Genomic DNA, 20,415 nt, shown 5'->3' on the forward strand with positions numbered 1-20,415 from the left:
ACGCACTAAAAAACACATAGGTGTGAATGTAGGGTCAGATATACTTGAAAGAATAGGTCAACCCAACTTTTCATAATCCTGATATGTGCCTGCTGTAACATGTACTTTTATGAGAAAGTATCTTGTCCTCTTTGTATTGCTTCATTTGTGTGAAATCCCTGGTGTTCCTGCCAGTCCCTCTGCATTCCCATTAAAAACTGACCACAATAAGCATGAGAGCACCCCCCCCCCCCCCACACACACACACACACATCTCCCCCCCCCCCCCCTTTGCAGCCAGATCATTGTACTGCTGTCTTTCCTCCCCTAGTTCTCTGAGCTTTTCATGCAGCTGAGAACAGAAGTTATGTGAAAATAATAATACTAATATATATATATATATATATATATTTATATATATATATATTTATTTATTAGTATTATTATTTTCACATAACTTCTGTTCTCAGCTGCATGAAAAGCTCAGAGAACTAGGGGAGGAGAGACAGCAGTACAATGATCTGGCTGCAAAGGGGGGGGAGGTGTGTGTGTGTGTGTGTGTGGGGGGGGTGTATATATATATATATATATATATATATATATATATATATACTGTAATGGACGCCGTGGCTGGGTCCTGGAAGGACGCTATATTTCCCCCCCTCTGTTTGGGTTGTGCTCTCTTTAGGGAATGAAAATTGATTAACCCACCTGTTAGAGGAAGTGTCTTTAAAAGGCAAGACAGGAAGTTGTAGAGGTGTGTGGAGGAGTGGAGAACACATGGTGGATGGTGTTTGGCGTTTGTTTTGGGTTGCAGCAAATGAAGTGGACAGCAGTGTCCTGTTTGGAAGGCTCCTGGCAGGAGAAGTTACCTGCCATCAAGACCAAGCTCTGTTTCTGATAAGGACAGCTGTTCTGGACTTTGCAAGTCGGTGAGACTACAAATCTTTTTCCTTTTGTTTTTGGCTGCTGTAAAGCTATTTAAGTTAATAAACCGTTTGTTGTATGAAAAGCCTGTGTCCTGCGGTCTACCTGGTCCCCCGAACATTACAAGTGGTGGAGAATGCGGGCAGGACAAAGTAACAGGCATTTTTTCTTGCTATTTTTTTTTGTGGATTTGAACTGACATTTAAAGGGACAGTACAGTGAATTTATGTCCTGGGTTAAAGCTGCACAACTGCGGAAAGCTGAAACCATGGAGGAGCTAATTAAACAGCTGTCCTTGGCGAATATACAAGCGCAGACCCGCCATGAGGAAGCTAATCAGCGCTTAGCAACGCAGCACAACGAGGCACTGGCTTTGCAGCAAGAAAATACTCGCCTGTTGGTGGCCCAGTTAGCAGCCCAGCAAGCGACCCAACAAGGGGTTATGCAGGATCAGATAGCGGCCTTAAAAGAAGCAGTGCAGCAGCTTTCTCAGGGCCGTGAACAAGTGGCCGTTGCCCCTGGCAACCAGGTGACCATAAGGGCAAGCCATTTCTTGCAGAAGTTGTCCCCGAGTGATGACGTAGAGGCGTTTCTGGCAACATTTGAGAGGACGGCAGAGAGAGAAGGGTGGCCCCAGGACCAGTGGGCCGGCTTAATTGCTCCTTTCCTCACCGGAGATCCTCAAAAAGCCTATTTTGACCTACCACCAGAAGATGCTAAAAATTATCAAAAACTAAAGGCAGAAATACTGGCTCGGTTGGGGGTGACTACGGCCGTTCGGGCCCAACGAGTGCACCAATGGAAGTATCGTTCAAACCGGCCACCGCGATCTCAAATGCATGACCTGGTGCAACTAGTAAAAAAATGGCTGCAGCCCGAAGTGTTGTCTGGCCCCTAAATTGTGGAGCGGATCGTGCTGGACCGGTACTTAAGGTCACTGCCAGATGACCTTCAACGGTGGGTCAGTCATGGAGACCCCAAAACCGCGAACGGCCTTGTTGAGATGGTGGAACGATATACGGTGGTGGAGGATCTGCTTGGCCCCACCAAGCGTCAAGGGCCCAGTCTGCCACGGCCCTTCCGATCAACTGCCGCCCTTCGAACGGATGTCCCCAGGAGCCCTGGAACCAACACCCCGGAAGGCCAAGAGTCACACCCGTTACCCCCTCAGCGACCTGTTCCTGATCGGAGAGGAGGGGATGTACAATGTTGGCGATGTCATGCCTGGGGCCATACCCGGGCCCACTGCCCATTGCAGGTAGAACCCATGGAATGCAGGGTTGTTCGGAGGGGGTCTTTTTATGCCCATAAATCGTGTACAACACATCTTGACCTTGGAGAGAGGAATTTTGAGTGTGAAGTCCAAGTGAACCACCACCCTGCATGGGCCTTGCTGGACTCTGGAAGCATGGTAACCCTGGTTCACCCTAGAGTAATTGGGAAGATCGGTCCGGTAAGCAAAATTTTGCGGGTTGTGTGCATTCATGGGGACACTAGAGAGTACCCTCTCATCTCGGTGTCCATCTCCACAGCATGTGGCACTGGTACTCAAGAGGTGGGGGTGGTAAAGAACTTGGTACATGACGTTATCATAGGACGAGACTGTCCATTATTTGCAAAACTTTGGAGACAAGGAGAACTATCTGAAAGGTCCAGAGACTGGGAAGAAACTAGTCCCTCTGTTCCTGTTGTAGAGGGTAATAACCCTGAGATGCCACATGTTCATAATATGGACCCAGTTGATAAAAACGCCAAGACTTTGGTTAATAATGATGAAAATAGTGCTGATTCTGTTAAAGATGTCAATATGTGGGGTTCTCAGACCTACCTGAACACTGAGGGGGGGGAACCTTCCCCGCTTCAGGTAATGCTGGGGGAAGATGATGAGGAAATGGCCTCTACCCCTGACTTGCCAGATTTGGGTGTTCCCCAGGGGGCATTTGGTACTGCCCAGATGCAGGACCCCACTTTGGCCAGGGCACGGGAACAGGTTGTAGTAATAAATGGGGAGCCCCAAGAGCCAGGTGCTAATGAGCGGTGGCCACATTTTTCAATACGTAATGAATTGCTTTATCGGGTTACTAAAGTGAGAGAAAATGTGGTAGAACAATTATTGGTACCCCAACAATATAGACGCAAGGTCCTGGACTTGGCCCATGATGATGTGTTAGGGGGACACCTGGGAGTTGAAAAGACGGAGGCACGGATCGCCGACCGGTTTTACTGGCCAGGCTTGAAAGCAGAGGTAAGGAGATACTGTACCTCTTGTCCCACCTGTCAGTTGACCGCTCCGGCGACCCATTTCCGGAGCCCGTTGGTCCCTCTACCCATAATTGAGGTCCCATTCGAGAGGATAGCCATGGATATAGTGGGTCCCTTGGTAAAGTCGGCTCGAGGTCATTCTTACATACTAGTGATCCTTGACTATGCCACTCGATATCCTGAGGCGCTACCCCTGCGGAATACCTCCTCTAAGGCTATTGCACGAGAGTTATTCCAGTTGTTTACACGGACAGGTTTTCCCAAGGAAATACTCACAGACCAGGGCACCCCGTTTATGTCGAAGGTTATGGCTGATGTATGCAAACTGTTCCGGATTAAACAGCTGCGCACATCGGTCTACCATCCCCAAACAGATGGATTGGTAGAACGTTTTAATAAGACCCTTAAGTCTATGCTCAAGAGAGTGGTACAAAGGGATGGGAAAGACTGGGACTGCCTGTTACCAGCTCTCCTGTTCGCTATCCGAGAAGTGCCCCAGGCCTCCACTGGGTTTTCGCCCTTTGAATTGGTATATGGGCGGAGACCTCGCAGACTACTGGACTTTGTTAAAGAAGAATGGGAAAGTGAAGCAATCCAGCATAAAAGTGTTCTTGAATATGTCTCTCAAATGCAGGAGAGGATCCGAACTGTGATGCCGCTAGTTAAGGAACACTTACAAAAAGCACAGGAGGCTCAACGACAGGTCTATAATAGGGCAGCCAAAATTAGGAACTTCCAAGTGGGGGATCGAGTAGCAGTGTTGATTCCCACTGTGGAAAGTAAATTCTTGGCCAGATGGCAAGGCCCTTTCGAGGTTGTAGAAAAAATGGGAGAGGTAAATTATAGAGTCCACCAACCAGGCAAGAGGAAACCCTTCCAGATATATCATGTAAACTTGTTAAAGCCCTGGACAGACAGGGAACCAGCGACCTCCCTGGCTAGTACAAAACTTGAGCCTCGGGTTGGGGTGGAGAGTGTCCAAATAGCAAATACCCTGTCTAAAACCCAAAGTCAGCAGGCAAAGGAGTTCTTGCAGAGAAATAAAGAAAAATTTTCAGACTTGCCCGGGCTCACTAGTGTCGTAGAGCATGATATTGTCACAGAACCAGGAGTCAAAGTTTTTGTCCGGCCCTACCGCATTCCAGAGGCTCAAAGGAAGGCCGTTTCAGAGGAAGTAAAAAAGATGTTAGACCTAGGGATTATTGAGGAATCGCAGAGTGAGTGGTCGAGCCCGATTGTGTTGGTACCGAAGCCCAACGGGACTCTGCGATTCTGCAATGATTTCCGGAAACTTAATGAAGTTTCCCGGTTTGATGCCTACCCTATGCCCCGGGTAGATGAGCTTATCGAGAGACTAGGTCCAGCCAGGTATATCACTACGTTAGACCTTACCAAGGGGTATTGGCAAATACCGTTGACTAAGGCTGCTAGAGAGAAAACTGCTTTTTCTACCCCAGAGGGGAGTTTTCAGTACAAAAGGATGCCTTTTGGATTGCAAACTGCTCCAGCCACTTTCCAGAGAGCAATGGATAGGATTTTACGACCTCACCGGAAGTATGCCTCAGTATACTTGGACGATATAGTCATTTTTAGCAAAGACTGGGAATCACATTTGCCCAAAGTGCAGGCAGTGCTGGACTCTCTTTGGAAGGAGGGGTTTACAATAAACCCTGAAAAATGTGCTTTGGGAATGGAGGAGGTGAAATACCTGGGTTATATCGTGGGTAGAGGGGTAGTGAAACCTCAGGTCAACAAGATAGAGGCTATACAGAATTGGCCCCGCCCCCTCACAAAAAAGCAGGTACGTGCATTCCTGGGCATGGTGGGATACTACAGGAGGTTTGTACCCAACTTTGCCACGTTGGCGGCTCCGTTGACCGATCTGACTAAGGGTCGGAAATCGGTCATGGTGGAGTGGAATGCAGACGCTGAGAAGGCTTTTTTGGAGCTCAAGTCGGCGCTGTGCCAACACCCTGTCCTTGTAGCACCCAATTTTTCAAAATAATTTATTGTCCAGACTGATGCTTCCGATGTAGGATTGGGAGCGGTGTTGTCACAGGTTATTCATGGCGAGGAACACCCGATAGTCTTCCTCAGCAGGAAGTTAACACCAGCGGAGAAAAACGATGCCATAATTGAACGAGAGTGTCTGGCCATTAAGTGGGCTCTGGAATCCCTCAGATATTACCTTTTGGGGAGGAAGTTTAGGTTGATTTCTGACCATGCCCCTTTAACATGGCTGAGACAGGGAAAAGGGACTAATGCCAGGGTTACCCGATGGTTCCTGGCACTCCAGGAATTTAAGTTTGTAGTGGAGCATAGGCCCGGGAGACTGCATCAAAACGCAGATGCCCTCTCCCGAGTCCATTGTTTGAGCTCCACTGTTGCCTCCACCTCCTTGGCGTTGGGGCACAGGGGGGGGATATGTAATGGACGCCGTGGCTGGGTCCTGGAAGGACGCTATATTTCACCTCTGTTTGGGTTGTGCTCTCTTTAGGGAATGAAAATTGATTAACCCACCTGTTAGAGGAAGTGTCTTTAAAAGTTGTAGAGGTGTGTGGAGGAGTGGAGAACACATGGTGGATGGTGTTTGGCGTTTGTTTTGGGTTGCAGCAAATGAAGTGGACAGCAGTGTCCTGTTTGGAAGGCTCCTGGCAGGAGAAGTTACCTGCCATCAAGACCAAGCTCTGTTTCTGATAAGGACAGCTGTTCTGGACTTTGCAAGTCGGTGAGACTACAAATCTTTTTCCTTTTGTTTTTGGCTGCTGTAAAGCTATTTAAGTTAATAAACCGTTTGTTGTATGAAAAGCCTGTGTCCTGCGGTCTACCTGGTCCCCCGAACATTATAATACACACACACACACACACACACACACACACACACACACATACATATATATATATATATAAATATATATATACACATATACATACACACACACAAAAAAAAAAATATATATATATATATGTGTATGTATATGTATGTGGGTGTATATATGTATATATGTATATATATATATATATATATATATATATATATATATATATATATATATATACACACACACACACACACACACACACACACACACACACACACACACACACACAAATGCTTTGCCTTTCATTTCTACTTTAGACTGAATGGATTGTTTTACTAGGTAGGGGTTCACATTTATATGACTAATTTGCCTACCTGAATATTTTTTATATTTTTTAGGAACATATAGAATAAGGCTTTCATTTGGTTGATTGTTTAACCATTCTCTGTTTTTAATTCTAAGTGGACAAATGGAGAAAATGTTAAAATAACAAAAAATGTAATGCATTTATAAAATTAAACATTTTAATACTGTATAACAATTACAGTATTAAACAGATAGACGCTGACATTTTTAGGCTGCAGTGGCACTTGTAGGCTAAATTATTATTTTTTTTTTTTTTATGAATGAATGAAGCCTCCAGCCTGTATATCATTGCTGATCTAATGATTACATGATCAGGAACAACTAATTTGATCCTGATCATAAATGGGGACCGGAGCTGTCAGCGATAGCCATGTCTGACAGCTAGCAGCTGCACAGTGTCTCCTTCTCGCTGAAAATAGGGAATGTTTATCCACAGGGTGTAGACAGAAAGCAAAATTGATCTTCAGTAGTAGGCCTATTGATGTAGTCTGGTAGCATGCGTGGACAGCTCAAAAGCTGGATACCAACAAATCTGTTTCTCTGAGGCAGTATGACTTTGGCAAAGTCATGTGAATAATAAACCATAGAGGAGGAAAAGGAGCTCTTTGCACAGTAAAAAAAAATAAAAAAATAAAAAATAAATAAAAATCAGGATTTGTTTTTCACTGGTGTCTGAAATCTGATTGGCTCTTTTGAAGTACTGGACTTTACATATAATGAGAAAAACAAGGTTATAAGATTCTGCTTAGAAAGGCCAAATCCCTGATATGGATATAAATATATATATAGTACAAAAAGTAGACTATAGTAGTATTAAATACTTATTAGTATCCAAAAATTAGTAAAAAAAAAAAAAAGTGCAGTTTCAATGCACATACAAAACAATGAAAATGTGTGGCAGAAAAAAAACCTGAACTGTCAAGTACAAAGATAATACATAAACCAATTGCCAATGCATTTCAGAGTCCGCAAAGCTCATTCTTCAGGGAGGGTTTTAGCACTCGTAGTTCATATAGTCTATGAGAGCACATCATTGGTGAACAGCCATGCCTGCATCTGAAAAAAAGAACTCTGACTTTACTGTCTTACCTGGGGATGGATGGGGTCACTCAGGCTCCAAATAAGAATCAGTGATGGCTTCAAGATAAGTTTGGAAGATAAGTTCAATCGATCCTTCAGAGAAAGTCGTTCAGTTAGCGAAACCGCCACCAAGCCTGGCAGATAAAACACACAACTAACTCAGTGATGAATATTTATTAAAGAAGTGTATTATTAAATGTGTAATATGCATGCAAAAAGGTTAGCATGAATCTTTGGGTATGTTTTGCAACCAAAGTGACAGATTTCATTCTGCACACAGAACTAGGAAGTCCTAAGGTGCACTTTTATAAAAGGTGTAGATACGCATATTGGACATTAAGAAAATGCTGTCAATACTGTCTTAAAGTGATTGTAAGGGTAATTTTTTATTTATTTTCAAATAACAAACATATTATACTTACCTCCACTGTGCAGCTCGTTTTGCACAGAGTGGCCCTGAACATCCTCTTCTGGGGTCCCCTGGCAGCTCTTGTGGCTCCTCCCCACATTTTATCCCCCCCCCCATTGGAGAAGCGCTTCCCAGAGGGGGTTACCTTATGGGCACACTCCCAAATCCAGAATTTGTGTCTATAGAATTGGACTTGGCCCTACCCCCCGCCACCCGCGTCATTGGATTTGATTGACAGCAGTGGGAGTCAATGGCTGGGCTGCTATCAATCTATCCAATCAAGAGCCAGGAGCCCATGGAGAGAGAGACAATGCGTCTCCGCCGACTGAATGAAGGGGTTCAGGTAAGTAAAACGGGAGGTGTTAGGGGCCCGGTGACCGCTTTCTCCTGTACACTAAACTGTTGGAAAATTTCAAAAGCTTAAAGCGGAATTCCATATTAATTTTTAAGTTTCACTTTAAATCATTCTTGCAACATAAGCAATGGCCAAAAAATGTTAATGGTTACCCGGCTATTCCATTTTTAGATGCAGCTTCCTTTCCTTGCCACTCATGGATATGCCTGTAATATCCAGTGGCGCACTGTCTCCTGACAGCTATTTGTCATTATTCCAAGGAGTCAATGTGGATGGCCGCCATTCTTTCTCGCGATATTCCAAAACCGGAAGAGACGCAATGACACAATTTTTTATCTTCCTTGCCATCACAACAGGGTGGCACTTCCGAAAACACCGCCCACTGTGATGGCAACGTCAGAAGTGTACGGCACTGAGAGTCGTACATACTGCGCATGCGCAAGAATGGAGCAGTGCATGCTGGTCGCTCAGCTGCACCGTAACCAGGAAGAGAGTGCTTCTGGGCTTCACATGCCCACAAGCAATATGGAACATGCCAGGGATAAAAAAAGGAGTGGACGTCGATCACTAAACAGTGAGTCATATAAATAATAGCATTTAACGAAATATATTTGTTAAAAAAAAAAATGTACATATTTGGAACTCCGCTTTAAAGTGGGGGGGGGGGGAGTGAGTACCTAGTTTTCAGGGACTCAGCTCCCACTTCCGCTCGGGCCAAATAGGCGACTTGAGAAGAAGTTCTCCTCTCCTCCTCCCTCCAATCTTCTGGGACACGTCACAGGTCCCAGAAGATTGCCCGGCCATTGAGGAGGCATAGCGTGACTTGCTCATTCGCAGTGCGCACCTGGCAATGTCGTAAGCGGTCACAGCCAGGTGCCCACACTTGTGATGTGGACGCATATGTACAGCGGATTGGCATTAGAGCCCAATTATCTGCCACCGCATATATGCATTACATGGTCTGAAAGAGGTTAAAGCTGTGGCAGAACAAAAAGAATAGGTAGACAGAAGCCATTTGGCCTCAAAATTATTAGAACTTAACCTGTTCGCTTTGGCTGCAAGCCAGACCCAAAGATCCATGCCAACATTTTTGCAAATTATTACATTATTTAACACAAAATGCTTTGATAAATATCCCTTATTGCTTCCACATGCATACAATTATTAGATCTGCACCCTGGCAGTGATTTCATCCATTACCATGAAGTGTGGGGTGCCAATCGATGCAGCTGATGGTTTTGTCTTTGCCAAATTGATGATCTGTAAAAGACTGATACTCCTTGAGGTGAGAGTCGGATCTTGTACCGAACATACTCTCCTGGTCAGACAAGGCTTTCCAGTCATCTACAAAGGCGTTGAGAATTTCATTTTGCTGTAGCGCTAATTCCAACCTATTTAAAAGAAGGGGTTCAATTTCTTAATACAACAGCTAAATTATTAGAAACATTTAGTATAAAAAAGTATATCAAACTGTCCGCGAAGGGATGCAGCAAGTTTAAGAGCAGTTATCAATAAACTATATTAGACATATAAAGTATCAAACACCAAGATGTATACAGTGCCTTGAAAAAGTATTCATACCCCTTGATATTTTCCACATTTTGTCATGTTACAACCAAAAACATAAATATATTTTATTGGGATTTTATGTGATAAACCAACACATAATTGTGAAGTGGAAATGTGGCGTGTATTTGTATTCAGCTTCCCGGAGTCAATACTGTGTAGAACCGCCTTTCACTGCAATTACAGCTGCAAGTCTTTTTGGGGATGTCTCTACCAGCTTTGCACATCTAGAGAGTGACATTTTTGCCCATTCTTCTTTGCAAAATATCTCAAGCTCTGTCAGATTGGATGGAGAGCGTCTGTGAACAGCAAGTTGAAGTCTCAATTGGATTTAGGTCTGGACTTTGACTGGGCCATTCTAACACATGTATATGCTTTGATCTAAACCATTTAGGGTCATTGTCCTGCTAGAAGGTGAACCTCCACCCCAGTCTCTAGTCTTTTGCAGACTCTAAATCCCCGTACACACGACCGGACTTTTCAACATCCAAAGTCTGACGGAATGATTCCGGCAGACTATTCGATCGTGTGTGGGCTGCAACGGACTTTTGATTCACAAAAGTCTGACAGACTTTAGAAATGGAACATGCTTCAAATTTTTCCGCCAGAACTCTGCCGGACCCAGAAATCCGCTCGTGTGTGTGCTAGTCTGACGGACTAAAACCGACGCTAGGGCAGCTATTGGCTACTGGCTATGAACTTCCTTATTCTAGTCCAGTCATACGTCATCACGTTCGAATCCGTCGGACTTTGGTGTGATTGTGTGTGGCCAAGTCCGTTCATTTGGAAAGTCCGTCAGAACTCTGTCAGAACTCCGTCAGAACTCCGTCGAAAGTCTGCCGGACTTAAGTCCTGTCGTGTGTACGCGGCATCACAGGTTTTCTTCTAAGATTGTCCTGTATTTGGCTCCATCCATCTTCCCATCAACTCTGACCAGCTTACCTGTCCCTGCTGAAGAAAAGCATCCCCACAACATGATGTTGTCACCACCATGTTTCACGGTGGGGATGGAGTGTTCAGGGTGATGTGCAGTGTTGGTTTTCTGACAAACACAGCTTTTAGGCCAGAAAGTTCAGTTTTGGTCTCATCTGACCAGAGCACCTTCTTCCACATGTCCCCCACATGGCTTCTTGCAAACTGCAAACGGGACTTCTTATGGTTTTCTTTCAACAATGGCTTTCTTCTTGCCACTCTTCCATAAAGGCCAGATTTGTGGAGTACATGAATAATACTTGTCCTGTGGACAGATTCTCCCACCTGAGCTGTGGATCTCTGCAGCTCCTCCAGAGTTACCATGGGCCTCTTGGCTGATTCTTTGATGAATGTTCTCCTTGCCCGGCCTGTCAGTTTAGGTGGACGACCATGTCTTGGTAGGTTTGCAGTTGTGCCATACTCTTTCCATTTTCAGATGATGGATTGAACAGTGCTCTATGAAATATTTAAAGCGTGGGATCTTTTTTTTTTATAACCTAACCCTGCTTTATACTTCTCAACAGCTTCATCCCTGGCCTGTCTGGTGTGATCCTTGGCCTTCATGATGCTGTTTGTTCACTAGGGTTCTCCAACAAGCCTCTGAAAGCTTCACGGAACAGATGTATTTAGACTAAGATTAAATTACACACAGGTGGACTCTATTTACTAATTAGGTGACTTCTGAAGGCAATTGATTCCACTATATTTTAGTTAGGGGTATCATTGTAAAGGGGGCTGAATACAAATGCACGCCACACTTTTCACATATTTATTTGTAAAAAATGTTGAAAACCATTTGTCATTTTCCTTCCACTTCACAATTATGTGCCTTTGTGTTGGTCGATCACATAAAATCCCAATAAAATACATTTACATTCTTGGTTGTAACATGACAAAATGTGGAAAATATCAAGGGGTATGAATACTTTTTCAAGCCACTGTAAATACACCCATGATTTAGTAAATTATATAATAAATGCTGTAAGGAGAAAGGGTTGGTGAGTTAGAAACTGCTTCAGATTTTTTTCTTATGAAAAGATTTAGGGGGCCATTAAAAAACAAAAAAACAAACCAAAGATATGGCCTTACCACAGCCATACTACTGCTTAAAGAGGAAGTAAACTTCCTCTGCTGACATTTACCTATAGGAAGGCCTATAATAAAGCTTTCCTATAGGTAGTGTAAATATCTCCTAAACCATTTAAGAGATATTTACATTAAATGCAGCCAATGACATCACTGGCGCATGTGCTCTGAAGGAACAGCCACAGGTGCCGTTCCTTCCGAGCCCTGTGTCGTAAACAATGGCTCCCACGTGCATGCGCGGGAGTGACATTTATTGGGGCTCTGGCCTATCACAAAGCTGGGGCCCTTGAACCCAGAAGCAAGATGGGGGAAAATGGAAGCGGCTGCAGTGCTGGAACAGCTTTGTTTTAAAGTAAGTTTCACATAATGTGCTAGTATATGATGCATACTAGCACAGTATGACTTTACCTTGCAGGAAAAAAAAAAAAACTTCCAGAGGTATACAACTGTTTTAAGGCTGCTTTCACACGGATCCATTTTTCTTCCACTTTTGTGCTAAAAAAAGCGAAAGAAAAAACGTGTGACAACGTAATCCTATGGAACTCCCATCAAATCATTCTCTGCAGCCATTACCTTTTGTACCACCACCCCCTCCCTTTAGAATGTAAGCTCTACGAGCAGGGCCCTCTTATACCTTTTGTATTGTACTGTAATTGTGTTTCCCCCCTATACATTGTAAAGCGCTGCGTAAACTGTTGGCGCTATATAAAATCGATAATAATAATAATAATAACTCTTCACACTGATCCATTGTGGGTCCACTGCATTTAGTAAAATCCTACTTGCTGCATTTATGGTGCATATTTGGTGCAGTAAAAAAAAAAAAAAAAAAAAAAAAAGTGCCAAAAATGCACTTCCCATTGAAATGCATAGAAAATGTGGCAAAACATATATAAAAAAAAAAAATACGGATCAGTGTGAAAGTGCCCTTAAAAGACCAATTTGTAATGCACAAAGCAATAATAAAATGTAAAAAACAAAAGCTGGGGGGGAGACTGGTCCAATCATAGTAATGCCCCATACATACGATCGGATTTTCTGATGGGAAATGTTGGATGTGAGCTTGTTGGCTGAACGTCTGACCGTGTGTACGCTCCATCGAACATTTGCTGTCGGACTTTCCGCCAATAAATGTTGGCTAGCAGGTTCTCAAATTTTCCGCCAACAAAACTTTGTTGTCGGAAAGTCCGATTGTGTGTACACAAGTCCAACGTACAAAAGTTCACGCATGCTCTGAATCAAGCAGAAGGAGCCACAGTGGCTATTAAACTTCTTTTTTCTCGGCTCGTCGTATGTCTTGTACGTCACCGCGTTCCCCCGTTCGTAATTGTTGGCCAACATTTGTGTAACCGTGTGTATGCAAGACAAGTTGGAGCCAACAATCTTCAAACAAAATTCCGCGGTTTTGTTGTCGGAAAGTCAGATCGAGTGTATGGGGCAAAATATTACAAGTAGCTCTTTCACCACACACGCTGGCACGGTCCACTGTTGTAGGCATCAGAAAACCCTGAGGAATGCCATGCAGCCATCACTGGAGTGCATGTAGACAGGAAACGGCTGCAAAGATGCTGCAGGAGATCAGAAGTACTGTGATGCAACACAGAATAAAAAATAAGGCGACATACATTTTAAAATAGTCTTCTTTAAACCATATTATTTTCTAATAATAGCAAAAAGTAAAGTCCTGCCCTCGTTGCTTCTCCTATTTTTGACTAATATTAGCAGTTGCACTAAGTCTGCGGAATTAATTTTACATCAAAATCATCATATATATATAAAAAAAAAAATAATACATTTAAAAACTATAAAAATGTTATTTATCGAAAAAATAAGATTACTGAAAATAAGATCTTTATGGTTTATGTCTGTTACCTTTATTGACACACTAACCTTATGGACACGGAATTGACAAAATCTTTTAGATCTTTAGAAGTCAACAAGTCCTGTTTTTCTTCTTCTGAAAACTCTCGTGGCTCGTACTGAGTGCAGGCATTCTGTGGATAAGTCCTTGCAGAGACAGCAAATGGGCAGAAGAGGTTACTTATGAAACCAATGCTGGTTATACACTATATGATCTGATTGTACAATCTCCTTTGAAGTTACCAAAACTACGTAATATGAGGACAAACCTAAGCATTCCATTTTATTTGCATCAAATCAGGTAGGCCCTTGCTCTCTATTGTTGATGTTATGTCTAAATGAGATTGTACGATCAGAATGAATATTGTATAGTCACCTTAAAGTGGATGTAAACCCTCACATATACCCAGTGAAGTAAACAGCCCCAGATGATACACAGAGATGAAACAAATCTCCCCACATAAGTTTTACATGTATATCTGCTGTCTTCAGCTTGCTATATTCTTTAGAAAGTGAACACCATGTTAGAATTTTTACTTCCTCTTTCAGCAGTGGGAGGGGAGTCTTGGCATACACTGTGTCACAGCTGATTGGAGGAAAGGCACACACACCCCACCCCTCCACATAGGCAGAGGAAAAAAAAGAAACTTGCAGAGCTGTGCTGTGAATAGATCAGCTCTCTGCTAATCTATCTCTAAGCACCAAGCCCCAACACAAATTTCTCCACTTTTATCTCCTGTGTTGGAGAATTTATCATGCTGATAACAGCGTAATGAAGTAGTAGAAAGACACAGGACTTAGTGCTTTGGAGAGAGATAAGTAAACACTACAGATAGATGTGCCCAGGTCAAATTTCATGATGGGGTTTACATCCACTTTAATAGCAGAGTTCCACCCAGAAATGGAACGTCCGCTGATCGAACCCCCCCCCCCCCTTCACTGCCACATTTGGCACCTTTCAGGGGGGGAGGGGGAAGCGGATACCTGTCAAATTCAGGTATCTGCTTACACTTCTGGGCATAGATCGCGCAGCGCGACTCGCACATGCACAGTAGGAAACTTCACTTCCTGTTTCCCTTAGTAAGGATGCCGGTGCCTGCACCCAGAGCCGATGGATGGGTCGGCTTCAGTTGAGGACATCGTGGGCTCCCTGGACAGGTAAGTGTCCTTATATTAAAAGTCAGGAGCTGCAGTATTTGTAGCTGCTGACTGTTATTTTATTTTTTCCCAGGCTGAACACCACTTTAAGGGTATGGTACCCTGAATTATAATTTTTCTTAGTGATACAACAACTCTTCTAAAGATGTTTACAGCTACAGAGATGAGAGCGATGGAAGATGGCCTTCTAGCTTGATTGCATGATATTTAGATGTCTTGTTATTTAGTGAGGATGAGGCTAACTTACTAAAGGAGTTGGGAATCTTCACACAATAAATTGTGTAAATATTAATTGTAACTATCCAATCATGTCCATATGACATAAAAAAAAGTAAGCAAAAAATTGCTTTTCACATGATTGGATAATTGAAGCGAATACATTGCATGAAAATTCTCAACTCTAAATAAATCAGCCTCACTGAAGAAGATTTGCTAAAACCAATGCACACAGAATCTGGTGCAGATGTAAATGGAAACCAATCAGCTTCTAATTTCAGCTTGTCCAGTTAAGCTTTGATAATAAAACCTGAAAGCCGATTGATTACTATGCACAGCTGCACTAGATTCTGTGTGCGCCACAATATGTCAATTTGCTCATTCAGCATAATGTGGCAGGTACTCTTGATATGGCACCCCCATCCAATGATACCCACCTTTGCCGTGCTGCTTCCCTAATTTGCAGTAGCACTGAGAAATACCCACTATTCCTAGGTAGGGAGGAACATGTAACCTGCACCCTTTCCTCCGAGGATACAGGGATTAGGGGATGAGCAGCCAATCAAATGGTGGAACAGATCATTAAACCTGTGTAAGCTCTGACTGGTACAGAGCTTACAGAGGATTTAGACTTATGGCTCTGATAGAAGAAAAGAGAAATGGGGGCGTGCAGGGAAGCTAAGAATTAGTGGATAGTATGTGAACTTTCATGGTGACCTGTCATATAGTCCTGAATGGGCTAAGTAGCAAAATCTCTTTAACTGCTTGCTGACCAGCCACCGTAATTATACTGGCATGGCTGCACAAATCGCCGTAGGTGTATGTCGGCCACTTTCAGAGCAATAGCCGGCGGAAGCCTATGCGCGTGGCCTGCAGCCGTGATGTCCACCGGCCACTTGCGATCGCTCCACAGACAGCCAACGTCGCGCGTTGGCCAATTGTCAGTTAAAGTGACGCAGTGTCGTATCGCAAACAATGGCCTGGTCATTAAGGGGGTAAACTCTTCCGAGGCTAAAGTAGTTAAACCTATAAAAGGATCTCTGTGCTTGGAGGCAGGGGAAAGTCTCCCTCACCTTCTCCCTTCCTCCCCACCAAAGGAAATCTTTAAGACTGAAACACTAAGGCCGCGTACACACGGGCGGACTGTCTGGCCAACTAAGTCCGTCAGACAATCCGACAGACAGTCCGTCCTACTTTTTAATGAACGGACTTGACCACACACGATGAACAGACAGTCCGCTGAAAGCTTGCGCTATGACGTGTACAGCACGTACGACGGGACTAGAAATACGACGTCCAATACACTGCAATGCAACCTTCGGCCGTGTAAATCCTTTCTGAGCATGCGCCATACTTAGTCCGTCCAACTTGCCTACACACGAGCGGACTGTCCGCTGAAACCAAAGTTGGACGGACAATATTACAGAAATTCCGAAAGACTTAGTCCGCCAGACTGTCCGCTGAAAAAGTCCGCTGAAGCCCACACACGAGCGGACTGTCCGCTGAAACACGTTTCAGCGGACCAAGTCCGTCAGACAGTCCACCCGTGTGTACGCGGCCTTAGCCTACTTTCACACTGGGGCGGTGAGAGCGTGGGCCGTAAAGCGACACTAGTATTTGCAGAAGCTTGAAGGCTCTCTGGCAGCGCTGCCCATTCATTTCAATGGACAGGGGCGGTAGAGGAGCAGTGTATACACTGTTCCCTGACTGCCCTGAAGATGCTGCTTGCAGGACTTTTTCTAGCGTTCTGCAAGTGCACCACTCCAGTGTGAAAGCACACGGGCTGTCACACTGGAGTGACAGGAAAGGCGCTTTGCAGGCGCTATTTTTAGTACTAAAATGGCTGTATAGCACCTCAGTGTGAAAGTGGCCTAAAGCAGCTCACAGGTGAGTGTTTTTTTTTTTTGTTCAGACAGCAGGTTGAATAAAAAAAATGATCCGATTCCCCCATATACACGGGATTCTTCCCCACTAAACGTTTGCATTTGTATTGACAGTGGGGAAACTTCCCCACCAGCAAAATACACTGATCAGCACTGCTGGCTATAGCCCATGGCACTAATCAAACAGGGAAAAAAATCAAAAGATCTGTAGATAGACTTCTGTACAACCAAAGTGCACATACATAGATCGAAATTTATCCAGTCCCAGCTGAACTTCAATCCATGTATGTCCGGCTTAAATCCTGGATTCTGGTCTTACCACTGGGTCTGGGTGCTCTGCTCCTGCAGAAATGGGACGACCTGTATTCCTGTATCTCGCTCCTTAGGTATAATGTTGAAACGCTTGTCTTGATAAGATGTACATTCCATATACCCATCTTTCACATCTGACGCATTGTAATCACTGAAAGTGACCTGTGCTCCGAATTCGCGACGTACTCGTGAAATCATGAATTTAATCTGCAGAAAACAGGACCCCAAGTCAACTAAAAACACAGAATACATTTAGTGCAGTGGAGCAAACTAAAACCATACTAAAGTTCACATTATCTTAGCTAAACATTTTGCTGGCCTAAACTCATAGACAAGAAGACTAGCCATATCAGTTTTTCATTTTTGATATAGTGGGGAAGGGTTAAAAAATAGGATTTTTATAACAGCTCACCTGTAAAATCCTTTTCTTTTGAAGTACATCACGGGACACAGAGCCCTAGTAATTACTATGTGGGTTATAGTCCACCTTCAGGTGCTGGACACTAGCACAACCTAAACAGGATGTTGCCTTCTATATAACCCCACCCATACCGGGAGAATCTCTGTTTTGTAGCAAAGCAATACACGTGTATACTAGAAAGAGGGGTGGGACCTCTGCGTCCCGTGATGTACTTCAAAAGAAAAGGATTTTTACAGGTAAGCTGACATAAAAATCCTATTTTCTTTAATCCTACATCACAGGACACAGAGCCATAGTAATTACTATGTGGGAAGTCCCAGAGCAAAGCAAACTGAGGGGAGGGAGACAACAAAGGTAAGGCACCATGAGATCAGAGGACTTATACTGCTGCCTGCAGTACACTGCGCCCAAAGGCGACATCCTTATGTCCATTTACATCCACCTGATAGAATCTGGTAAATGTATTGGTTAAAGACCAAGTTGTGGCCTTGCAGATTTGAAGCTTGGTGATGCACTGCTCACGAAGCACTAACAGCCCTAGAGGAGTGCGCTTTGATTTGAGAGGGTAGAAACTACCGCTTTAAAGTGGTTGTAAATCCTTACAAACCACTTTGACCTACAGGTAAGCCTATATTAAAGGGCCTATATTATAGGCTTAGATTGGGGGGTACTATGAATAGATTTGGCGCTATACCTATATATGAGAATATATGTTGCCAAAAACTTAATAGTGTGCTAAATTAAAAGTGTTACATCAACCTGGTGTGTAAGTGCCAATGTGCAATAAATAGTTCTAGTATTGAAATAAAAATGTATATAAACTATAAGCGAAAAAGTTCAAAATGTGTGTGTATAGAATATTTGTCGCATTGGTAAATATTTGCCAGCGTGCTGGCTATAAAATGTATGATTAGCTTGAGTGCAATAGAGAACCTAAAATAGTGATCACTTCTTAAACTCTAGAACATATAAATACCTTAAACATGTGAACTGCTTAATATATTAGTGATAAATTAGATAAAAATTATACATATAAAATATGAACCACAAAAATAACCCAGTTGTTGGATTTAAAGTGCACAGATGTGACAATAAGGTCTATGCATGCAGTAATAAAATGTACAATAAATATGTGATAAATATCAGTACATCAAGTGAAACATGCCAAATATTGGGAGTGAAAAAATAAAAATAAAAAATGTTTTCCAAAAAAATATATAAATAAAATAAAAATAGAAATAAAAATAAAAATAAAATAAAAATAAAAATAAAAATAAAAATTAAATATTTGTCCCAGAAAATGTAAAAATGTATACAAAGAGAAAGTCTAAAAATATAAAAATATAAAAGTTAAAAAAGTAAAAAAGCAAGAAGTCTCTAGTGCAGTGCAATTAATGGGGGATTTCCCGTGGGTAAAGGAAGGGATGTGATGGATCCAAACTATTCTTCATGCATTGTGGACACTTCTAGGTTGTACTCTCACCAGAAAAATAACCCCATCCGGGGTGGATCAGCCTCCACAGTATGAGCTACTGTGTCGCTCTCTGGCTTGCTTCAACTGGGCTGCTGAGGATCCCTCGTTATTTCCAGGTGGAGTGTGCCACAGTATATATATATTAAAAGAGAGGACCATCCATAGTGTGATACCGTATAAATCAATTTATTTAAGAAGATACTTAAAACTACTCACACTTTTGGTAGAAGTAATGGCATAAATGGATGCAGTATAAAAGATGCAATGTGAAAGATATGGAAGCTGCTGAGAGCGTTCCGTTCGGCTTCCACGCCGTCTGTATTGGAAGTGTGTATTCGATAGGCCACGCCCTACGCGTTTCGTCACTGGGACGTCATCCGGAGCGGCCATCTTTACACACCTCACGCTCTATATAGGACACAATGCACCTATCGCGCATGCGCGGACAAACGCCGCCATTTTAACTGTGGGAATGCCCTTATGTCGAATGAAGCGCGGTGGTGATTGTGTTCCTATTACCATCCTATGCAGTGTTCTGCCGTTTAGCCCACCGAAGGTTTTTCATGCAGAGCTATGTATGTCTGCTAATTTGCTAGTATGTGATTATGCTGCTTACTAAAACCAAATTTAGATTACACATGAATATAGTAAATATGAAGTTACAAATAAAAATTACTGATAAAAACATAAAAATAAGTAAGTGACATTATCAATAGACAAACCGTGTTATAAAAGAATTACTAACCGATCCTAAAACGATAGAGGCTTTGGGCGGATAGAATTTGGATTTAATTGTGTAATGCGGAGGGAAAGAGAAAGTATAATAAAACCATGTGTGTGTAATGGATAAAATAGCTGAAAGAATGGGGTGGAAGATAAGAATAAAATATAAAATATAAAAATTAAAAAGTTAAAGTTGTAGGATTGGATTGAGATGAAATGAATAATTTTTAATAAGATTAACTTAATGTAGGATGTTTTGGTTTCCCGGCTACGTGAATGTATGTATACAAAAGAGAGGAATATTTCAAGGCTAAATGTGTCCTTCCTTGATTACTATTTTTCTTTTTGGAATAATGGGTTGGAGTGTTCATTAGTTGAATAGGTAACATTCGACCCTCAGTGCTGTAGTTTGCATTCGACCCGAAATTCGACCTACAAACGTCTGTACTTATTTCTTCAACGATAATACAAGTGAAATTGTATTCGTGCGATATTAACATTATTAGTTGGTAGGCAACATTCGACCCCAGATGCTATGAACTAT

At 42.8% G+C, this 20,415-nt stretch overlaps 1 protein-coding gene across 1 annotated transcript in view; it reads right to left on the reverse strand.

Annotated features, from left to right (window-relative positions):
• Positions 1 to 20,415, reverse strand: part of DNAI3 (dynein axonemal intermediate chain 3) — a 139,464-nt gene that overhangs the window by 67,728 nt on the left and 51,321 nt on the right. Inside the window, exons 7-10 of the mRNA XM_077450325.1 lie at positions 17,261 to 17,460; positions 13,715 to 13,831; positions 9,401 to 9,591; positions 7,446 to 7,570 (exon numbers count right to left, since the gene is read on the reverse strand). Of these exons, the coding sequence (XP_077306451.1) occupies positions 7,446 to 7,570; positions 9,401 to 9,591; positions 13,715 to 13,831; positions 17,261 to 17,460 (633 nt within the window). The remainder of the gene's footprint in view (positions 1 to 7,445; positions 7,571 to 9,400; positions 9,592 to 13,714; positions 13,832 to 17,260; positions 17,461 to 20,415) is intronic.

This window comes from Lithobates pipiens, unplaced genomic scaffold, assembly GCF_037356315.1.
Source record: "Lithobates pipiens isolate NorthernLeopardFrog02 unplaced genomic scaffold, aLitPip1_a1.2 Scaffold_23, whole genome shotgun sequence".
Taxonomy (NCBI): domain Eukaryota; kingdom Metazoa; phylum Chordata; class Amphibia; order Anura; family Ranidae; genus Lithobates; species Lithobates pipiens.